General features: G+C 25.4%; 1 protein-coding gene across 1 annotated transcript; it reads right to left on the bottom strand.

The window, feature by feature from the left end:
• Positions 1–704: 704 nt before the first annotated feature.
• Positions 705–9,848, bottom strand: LOC145840816 (sodium-coupled monocarboxylate transporter 2-like). The gene is made up of 13 exons (XM_082948153.1): positions 9,761–9,848; positions 9,397–9,500; positions 8,453–8,641; positions 8,066–8,131; positions 6,988–7,107; positions 6,195–6,349; positions 5,987–6,127; positions 5,425–5,643; positions 4,464–4,576; positions 4,069–4,226; positions 3,638–3,819; positions 2,314–2,417; positions 705–932 (listed from the first exon to the last, which is right to left on the bottom strand). Exons 1-13 carry the CDS (start codon positions 9,804–9,806, stop codon positions 760–762), a joined length of 1,770 nt encoding a protein of 589 aa, XP_082804279.1. The 5' UTR covers positions 9,807–9,848; the 3' UTR covers positions 705–759.
• Positions 9,849–10,722: the final 874 nt, after the last annotated feature.

The raw sequence follows: 10,722 nt of genomic DNA, 5'->3' as shown, positions 1-10,722 counted from the left end.
ATGTAGAAATGTTTAATGACAATAGAACGATTGTTTCACGGTTAGTTACCACATAAACTATCTTTTTTAATAAAGTAAAGTAATGTCTGTGAAAATATGTTTATACAGTTTTATGAAAATATGTATATCTAATTTAAATTTACTCTTTTAAAACAAATAAAAACATTTTAAGACAGTGTTTTAAATTTTATTAAAATGTTAAAAAATTAATTAAATGTTGCTACTTACTGAGCTGCTTAAATATAAAACCATAAGTGAATCTAACAGTAATAACAGTTTAAATTTAAAACATACTTAAAAACTAATCCCTTCAGTAATATTTTAGAACTTTATAATATCTAAGTACAGATAATTTAAACGTATGTACATCGTAAGTTTTGTTGTATTAGTGTATATTGAAGTATATTAATACAGGACTTTAAAGTTTTTAACAATCATTAACCTTATTCTTTTTTTCAACTTTTCGTATTCGTAGTTAGTATTTGAATAAATAAATAGTAAATAGTCTCTTTCTTTTGTTTTTTAAATTTTTTTTTACATATAACTTTACTTTCATGCAATTTCAAATTTATCAATACATAGCTTATATCTATTTAAATTATGTTATTTTTGTACTAGAAAATAGATATTTCTGTTTTTAAATCATAAAACTACGATAAATTTATTTATTTTCAAAGTTAAAATTTTGTTTTATAAGCGTATTATATTAGGACTTGTTGATAACAAGTTAAAACTCAACTCATCAAAAATATTAAAAAACTACAACTTAATATCTTCTTTTGTTTGTTTTTGTTGAAGCGATACTTTTTCTTCAGTTTCATAATTTTCAGGAACTCCAAACCTGAAAAACTTTCTCACGGACAAAGGAAAACTTTTACTGCTTATAATCGGAACAAAAAGACTGGCGTTTGCATCTTTTGATTTTTGGTATCCTTAAAACAAAAATCTTTCTTACAAAAGAACTTTTGAACAATAGAATATATTTCAAGATACAAACAATTACAAAATTCTATCTACTTAATTCAATAAAATAAACTAATACTAATTATGTCTGTAGTTTTAACAATGGAACAGCTACACATTGTGAACAAATTTTTATCAAAACATTATGTTCTTTAAATCAAGAGCTGTTTAAATGATACTGGATTTGTTTCCTAAAGTTGGCCAAGTGACCCCCTTTAGTGGCCATAAGTAGCAAAGGGCGAAAGGGGGCATGAGAAGTAAAGGAGCCACAGTGGGCCATGAGGCCATAATTTGAAACTTACCTTAGAACTAGATATTCCAGAGTTGATGGTGAAAAGCAAATAAAAAAAATTAATGATATTTTTTGAAAAATCTTTTTGTAGGGGGCCATACCTTTTTTTTGTTTATTAAAGGGAGCCTTTTGAAAAAAAAATTGGGAAACCCTAGTTTAAACTAAAGACGCTGTAGAACAGTTTGGTGTAGTTCTGTAATTGTAAGTACTTCAACAAAATTAATATATATATATTTTCTTAAATGATAACTATTACATATACAAACTGTAAGTGAACAGTTTAATAACTAATAACTGTTAGCTCATGTTCAGCATTACTTTAAAAAATAGTAATTGATAAAATTGTACTATAGATGCTAGTTTAAAAGACTTTAAAAGACTAAGTCTGCGGAAAATAAAATTTATACTGATTTTATGCACGAAAGCCAAAAAAGTTAATGCTTATTTGTGACAAAAACTAATCTTTTGTGCAGTATGTTTGGCCTTCTTTATTAAGCTAGTTTATACTTTTTATTTAAACTAGTTTGGTTTTATTATAATGCACTTATTATAAACTATTTTTACATTAATTTATGCTATAATGTAAAAACTTGTATACTATTTTTGAACTTTATTTGTTTTGTTAATGAATACTTTACGTTACTAAGCAGTTATTACTAATTACAAATTTGTTTAATGTACATATACCTTATTTACATTTATATTTATATTTATCAATATAAAAAAAACAAATATAACTTCTCAAGTTTTATATTTGTACATTACTCTTATAACTCCATCGAACTATGCTAGAGAAACACATAGCACAGAGAAACGTCATTTTTTGTTTTACTTATAGAGTACGTTTTAAAATTTTTGTTTTTACTTTCTACAAATGTATTCGTTTGGACTGTTTATTAAGAAACATAATTAAAAACCACTTCTACCATTTTTTTTTAAAACAACTACTGTAAACAATAGCATACTAATAAGTTTAGACTTATTTTTATAAATAAAAACAATTTTTTTGTTGTTTTATGCATTTTTTATATTGTCAAGTACAACAAGTATAAACTCACCGGTTATAAATGAGAAGAAAAGCGCACAAAACATTGTACTAAAAAATCCAATAAATCCTAAGTAAGATATTGGTATTTGGTAAAGTGAATCAGCAAGAAAAGATCTAGAATTTTTTTTATGATTAAAATTCTAATTAGTTTTTAAGTAAAATTCTGTTAAAATTTTAAACTAAAATAATTAGTGCAAATTTCACTACATGTGCAGTGTGTCCCAAAAAAATATGTAATCATTTAAAAAAATTGTAAGTTTGGAGTTTATTACATGAGTAAGTTAGTTCGCTTATGAGGGGTATACGCTACTTATATAATGTTAGGGGCTTGGTTTATAACTCAACGTGCGCTTTAATATGTAAAAGAGGTGTCTCCAAGCTAACGCTTAAACTATATTTGATAAATAATCTAATATGACTTACTTACTATTTACTAAAGGTTTAATGCATAAAGTACTTATACTTATAAACGTAATTCGAGTCTATTGTGATTAAATGTATTTCCAATAAAACTGCGGAACGAAAAGATAATAAAACATGAAATACCAATTAATCGAATTATCAATTCTTTTAAAAGACATAGAAATACATGAATTAAAGAAGCAGAACACTAAGTGTTTGTTTAAACTAAACTCATCAAATAAACTAAAAGCGAAATAATCGTTCGTTTACACGAGTTCAAAATCAACTACAAACTAAAAGCAGCAAAAAGGCGTCAACAAAGCCAATAGCTTATAGCTAATAGCAAAAGCCTAAAAAGCCAAGCTCAAGCGTAGCGTAGCTTAAGCTTTAAAGCAAATTACGTTCTTTCAAAAATAAGAAAATGCAAGTAGCATTACAACTTAAATTTCAACATGTTGAAAATTTCACAAGTAAAATTCTGTTGAACTTATATCGCAATTTCTCAAACTGTTGATTACTGTGCTCAAGACACAGCTGAGAACACAAAGCGCTGGCAAACATCATTTTAATGTACAAATATCTCAAGGAAAATGTTCCATGATGTGTGTCATTCCATCGCTTTCCGTTATCAGCTGCGTCTGGAGGAGAACGGACAAAAGTTTGAGAGCGTGCGAAAACAGGACACTAGAACGATGTTTGTGAATTCTTTAACGTTTTAAAATTTATTTGAACTATAACAAACGCTAAATTTTCAATTCTTTTAGTGTGTATACAATTTTTTTGGACATCCTTTATACATATATATGTATATACAAAGTAGTTTATTTTTTGCAATTTTTTTATAAGAAGTAATAAAAAGTTAATATAACAAATTAACTTAATTTTTGTTAAAAAATTACATACATTTTTAAAACTTTAAAACTTTTAACAACCTCTGGGTATCAGAAGCTAGTACACTTGTGTTATTTTGAACCACAGTTAAATTCATATAGTTTGTACAATTTTCTATTGTACCTTCATAACTAAAGTCTTTGTAAGTTTTACCCCACACTTTTTGACCAATAGTAATCCACGCATTGAGAAATATACCAATCACAAAACCGATGATTCCACCCTTACATGTTTGTATCATTAACTTCAAAAAAAGTTATAACATAAAGCTTATCGAAGTTTTTCGTAAGTTATTTTTGTATTTTAATTTTATCAAAATACTGTAAAAGTTGTAAATACTTTTCTCTTATATTTAAATTTGTATAACTTGATGACTTTAATTCAACAATAATTTTTTATCTTCAAAGGTTTTAAACGAAAGCACTGCTAAAAACTTATATAAAAAGTACGAAACAAAATATCTGTAAAAAACTTTTTTTGATATCCAAGGGAAAATTATACCACAAATAAAAATGGAATTCATTGGAGCGTTGAACGTAGAATCAATAACTATTAAAAGATCGTAAGCAGTTTTTCCTAACTTGCTAACTACTAATGCAAATAGAAAGATAATCAGGAACACCACCAGACCTAAAAAATAATTTAAAATCTTGTCTATATAACTGAAAATACTGTATTTATGATTACCATAATTCATAAATTTATTATTTTACAATTTTCATTTAAAAACACTTAGCTCATGTTTTTTTAAAATATTTTTACATGAAAGTTTTAAAATAGATCAAGTTAAAGAAAAAAAAAAAAAATAACTTAAGATATTTCAAAAAATAAAACTATTAAAGTTAAAACAAAAAGTTGAAAACTTACATATAATGCGGCTGCTATTTATTTCTTTTTTGCTGTTCATTTGTCTAACATTAGGTCTGACAAACACATCAAAAATAATCATTGCTACAGAATTAGTTCCCGATGAAACAGTACTGCCAACAATTTTTAGTAAAGTATCCCATTTTTATTAAATTGAAATATTTAATAATGTTTTTAGTTTTTAAAACTGTTAATGTGCCTGTATTTGTTTTTTTAGATTTAAATTATGATATTCTTTAATTATCAATAGAAACTCATACAAATTTGTAAATTTTTCAACAAAAGGGTAGATGATTTTTTTTTTAAACCTTATAGAAGTGTTTATACTTAATAACAAAATAATGATCTTTTTCTTTTAAATCTACATTCAGTACTATTTTTATTTTAGCAGCTTTAAAAACAAAGAAAAAAATAATTTAATCAGAAAGTTTATAGAAGTTTATTATTATTTCAAACCTTTTTTTTACCTTTTGACCTAAACGAAAATGTATTTACTGTTTAGTGTGTTCTTTTTAACCCCTTAAAGTTTCCTTAAGTAAAAAATTATAAACTAATAGACAAAAATAAAAATAAAAGCTTTGAAAACTTTGATACTTTCAACGACTTTCTTTACCTTTAAATTTAGCTGATAATAAGAGAAAATTTTGCTAGTATTATAAAAGGTAAACAAATCCTTAAAACATAAAACTATATTGTTTATTGAACGATAAAAAAAGGCGCTCAAAAAGTTTGGTCTAAGGACCTGGCGTACAAAGGAACCTTTCGGTTATCGAATCGTACACCAAAAACCTTGAAAATATATGATAAACTAAACATTGCTTCCAATTAACAAGAGAATTTACATAATCGAAACGTTTTTAATGTATTAATAAGTATGATTTTGTTTATAAAATTGTTTTAGATTAATTAATTACATTTTACAAGTTTATTTGTTAGTTTAAAAGTACTATCTTTTTTTTACCTTAGCATTCCACTGTATACTGAAGAAACAAAGAGACCAGCAAACCCAGGAAAATTTTTGAAAAGTTTTACTACCATCAAAGGAATAAGTTGATCTACAAAATCAATTTCTCCCGATTTTATTGGATCGCATCCTTTAAAGTAGGAAAACAACGGGATACCATTCATTATTCCAACACATAAAACGATTCCCGTAAAGATCATACAATATATTAGTGTTCTGCAAAGTAGTATAAAGTTATAAGTGAGTAGTACTGATTCTAACAAGATAAATAAAATTATTTACTATAAAATTATTCCATAATTGAAAAAAGTTTATTAGAGCTCTAGCAAAGTTCTTAAAGTTATTTTACGTTTCTAAATTAGTATCTTTATAATAAATTAATTTTGAAGTTACGAAATAGTTTTAATAAAAAAAAACGAATAAAAAACAACCAATCATTTATTAAGATAACAAATAATAAATAAACATTATTTCAAAAATAAAAAATATTAACGTAGGTAAAATTTACACATGTTTTATAGTCTTGTATCCTACTTACAACAAAAACGTCAAAACTAACTTTTTAGCATCAGAATGGTTTTTACAAGATTGCAGCCGTTGCGTCATAGATTGGTTTGTGCAAACATACGACATATATGCAAAACTTATTGAAAAAACATAAGACCAGAAAGAATAAGTCTCATTGAAATTTAGTGTAAAGCTGAAAAAATTGTCTGGTTAAAGTTTATCAAAATCATAGCTTAACAAGTAATTAAAACACCGTAAACTTAAAAAAGTTATTCAGTCCGGCTTCGTCTAAGTTACTTATTGCTGCATTGAGACCTCCAACCTGTGATAATGAGTAAATGAAAAGTGTGATTCCACCTGCCACCATTATAAGAGATTGGATGGTATCAACCCAAACTATAGCTTTTAATCCACCCTGTTTACAAATTAATCGGACATATAAAGTAAGTTTTACAGATTTTGGTAAAGTATTAAAACAAGTAACGATATTTAAAATTTCTATCTAGCTATAAGAAAAATAATTTTCTATATAAAAAAGAAATTTAAAACTACGTTTATTGCAGTAAAAAAATTAAATATTTGTATAAATTTCTCATGCTTGCATACACAGGTGACAATTTAAACGATTAAGTACAATTAGTATATTAATACTAAATTTTTCTTTATTCTTCTTTATTAAAAAAATTTGAGTTAAAAAAAGTATTGATTACCAGTTTGTAATTTACCATAGTAAAGTACATTTGTTTCATTTTAAATAAAATACATAATTATACATAAGCTAAAGTAGAATGCCTTTTTGAGATTTACAAAAATTTGAAATACTTGTAAACATTTCAATATACATATAAAAAATGATTAGCGTATATTTGTGATAAAGATAAATATACTTAAAACTACGTTTATTACGATAAAAACTTTAAGTTTTTAATATATTTACTTTCATCGATAAATAAAACTTAAAGCAAGTAATTCTGTTATAAAAAAAAGTAAGGTTAGCTTTATAGTTGTAGTAGTTTGAAAGTTAATAAGAAGATAGTATTGCAAGAAACTTACCGAAATAGAGTAAATACTGCAAATAAAAACAGTCAAAGCTGTACTCAAAGTTACAGAAAAAGAAGTCATTAAACTCAAAGCTGATCCTGTCATTTGTATACCTATTGCCATCCAACTAACCTGTAAAAGTATGAGTATATATTTTTGTTAAAGTATTTATTCTAAATGTTTAATGCTTTAACAATCCCGATTTATTTATAATGATACTTATACGCGCGATGCTGGTTATTATCTGACTCAGTGCGCGTTATAAGTATTTATCGGTGATGTTATCTAAATGTTTAGATATGACTTAGCTAAGTTATTTAGCTAAGTCGACTTAATGAATTGCGAACTAAACTTAGACTATCTTTTAAGCTTAGTTTAATCAAATAGTTAGATTGTTAGAATGCTTAACTAATTGTATATAAGAAATCGAGTCTAGAAACACAAACTGTATTAAAATGAATATAAACTGCGATACATGATAACAAAATATACAAATAAGCTATTCCAATTCACAAGTTAATATAAAAAACAGTCGCCTTCGTACAAGAAATACGAGGAAAACACAATCTTTTCAAACGATATACTATCAGTACAAAGGTAAAACTAGACTGCCGCGTTATGCTAAAGCAGTTCGAGAAGTAAACAAAGAGATAAAAAGTCCCTAATTTGAGAAAACTCTCTAGCGCTCTTTTTTATTTAAACGCAATGTCGTTACAATGCGTTAAAAAAAAACTAAACTGAACAGTGTGCTTTAATATCTGTAGCAAAGTAGTAGAATGCTAATGTTGATATGCCAAACGTTTGTTTTGACTAGTGTAGCTTTTAATTGATTACAACCTGACTGCTAATATTTGTGTATTAAAAGTTTTTGCTAACAACTAACACTAACTTAAAGGTAGCTTTAATAGCACCAAATTTATGACAATTGTAAGTAACTAAGCTTGAAGTAAAAACTTCTCTTAGTTATTACAAATAGAATTCTAATTAGATAAGATTTATTTAAGCACTGACGAGGTCTTTGACCGAAACTTAGTTTGTAAAATAAATTCTTGAAAGAATAAGTTCATAATTAAGAGATACATATACAAACCTGTTGGATTACGTAAACACAAACACAAAGCTTCTTGAGTATTGAGTTGTACCGTAGTTCAAAAATCTGTTCATGTAAACCCACTTTTAAAAAGTAATTAAATAAAGTTAAATAAAAAAATATTCAAAATTTTAGTATTAAAATACAAAATTAATAAAATAAAATACACTATATAAAAGGTAAAAAAAGAGCTTTTCTTATTTAAAATCATGTAGCAAAAAGCATCTTTATATTGATATTTATATAATAAAAATTAGCAAGATTCTTAATTGTTAAAACCAATTGAAAAAAAGAATTAAGAAGCATGGTTTTAGCAATACACTCGAACTAAGTTTTTTATGTGTTGATAATGCAAGCAGTAGTTTTTGCAGTTCTTGTAAAACAAACCTCATAGACGCTTGAAGGTTCAAACTTGTATAAAACAGGTAAAACAAATAAGCTGCAAGGTATAGCAGGTAGGAGACACGAAGCAATATTCCAGAAATTTTTAGTACCTTGGTAATAAACCATGACGGGAATACTGATATATGCTATTGCAGAAATAAATGTGACTGCCATTGAAGCTCCAAGCATCACCTGCGACCAAAATTATACCTAGATTTATCAGTTTGTGAGTTTCTACATAGTTTAAAATATATATTCTACACAGTTATTGCTGAAGCAAATGTCTGAAAAAACAATTCCACAATTTAGATTTAAAAGCTTTTGATTTTAAACTAAAAACAGTCCGTTAAAGAAGTCTTAATTTAAACTTTGTACAACATAATTGATTTATAAAAGGCTAAAATATTTATACTTCATCATCTTTTATTCAATTTCTAAACGTAAAAGATAGTTTGAATCTTTAGATTTTAATCGTTATTCAAACCAATTTACAAATTTAATACAATTTAAAACGAGTATATGATAGTTCAACAGCATAAAACTAATTAACTTTTTTAGAAAAAATTTCTATTTTAATTATTTTTTTTGATATGTACAACTAAGTTTTTTATACTTTAAAAAAGTTAGGTTTACTAGACTCATAATGTGAAATACTCACGCATTTTAAGATAGTTTAGTCAAACAAGTCTGTTTTTTATAGTTAGAAGTAAGAGAATGACAATTGTATCAACTAGTTTGACTTTGACTTAAATTTTACAATTCCAGAAATGTATAAGGTCTCTGTATAAGGTCTGTATAAGGTTTTACGAAATAAAAAAATATCATTTTGGTATTACTACTTTGCATTAGCTATCTTTTTTTTGACCATTTCTAATTTGTATAATAGAAATGGATTTTACTTTTAACTTGTTTGTATAATCTGGCTAGTAAAATAAATTTTTTCTAACGGGTGAAATTCTTTTACTTCCAAAAAAATAGTTTTCCATATTTTGTTTATTTCTGTCTTTGTAACCATGATATATTCCAACAATTATTGCAACCAAAAGTGAACCTGTACGTACTTTTTTATTACTTATTCCAATTTTTATTAGAAAAGTTGAAGTAGTTTAACAAATTTAATAGTTTAAATAAAAGTTTTCAAAAAATATTTCCTATTGAGTCACTTAAAACAATAGCTGAGTTGAATGTTAATAGCCCAAGTATAATTAAAACACAAAAAATTTATTAAAATTATTAAAAAATTTGTATTTTCAGACTAATATATTAAACAAATAAAACTAATAAAATTTTTAAAATTAAACTAAAACAAACCTATAAACAAAATCAAGTCAAAGCTTCCTAAATTTTGTTCTATCATGTTTTATTTTTTGAGCAGATTATAAGACAAACTATCTACAACAAAATTAAGATTTTTATTTTTGCAGATTTAAAGCTAGAGAACCATAAAAATAAAAAAACAGTTACTGCTTATCGAACTAAAAACCGATAAAACAAGTAACAGAATAGTAACAGTTATAAAACAGTGATAAACTTTAGTCTTAAAGTCTTATATAGTTTAGTTTAGATGTAAAATAGTGCAACTAAACTTAAAAACCTGAACAAGTACTAAAATTAAGTTAAGTAGTTGTTTAACTACTTTAACTTAGCTAAACTGAAAAATTATAAATTTTAGACTTGTTTGATTTATGCATAAAACTAATTAGAGATAAAAATTGCTTTTCATTTTGTTATAAAAACTGTAAAAATCACAATTAACTAAAACTCATTTATTTTTAAAATCAAGCTTTATTTAACAAACTTCATTAAGTTTGAATAACTAATTTTGATAATAAAAAACAAAGTATTTTAGCTAACCATTTTTATTTTACATTTTGTTAAACTTTTCTCGTCTAAATTTGTGCGTAGTTTTCGTATTCTAATAAATTACGCTTATAAAATAAGTTGAGCTTGTTCACCCGTGTAACCATCTACCAAATTGTCACCATAAAGCGTATAAGCTATGATAAGCCGTTGAAGCTTTGCTTACAAGTAAACTTTGAAATTAACTTGAAAGCACATTTCACGTTATTGCGTAAACTTTATATTTATTTTATATCAAAATTTCAAACAAGCTTGCTTTTCATAAAAACATAAAAACTAGTGATCTACGGGATCTGAGTTTTGGAATCCAAATAAATCAAATAAGCAAAATTACTCTATTTAATTTTTGTAGAAAAAAAGACAAATTTAAATACAGCAAAAAAATAATTTGTCACAATAAGTTTCCTGAAAAG

This window comes from Thalia democratica, chromosome 7, assembly GCF_965202585.1.
Source record: "Thalia democratica chromosome 7, ktThaDemo2.hap1.1, whole genome shotgun sequence".
NCBI lineage: Eukaryota > Metazoa > Chordata > Thaliacea > Salpida > Salpidae > Thalia > Thalia democratica.
The sequence above is the reverse complement of the archived record's forward strand: the minus strand, read 5'-3'. Positions and strand labels throughout refer to the sequence as shown.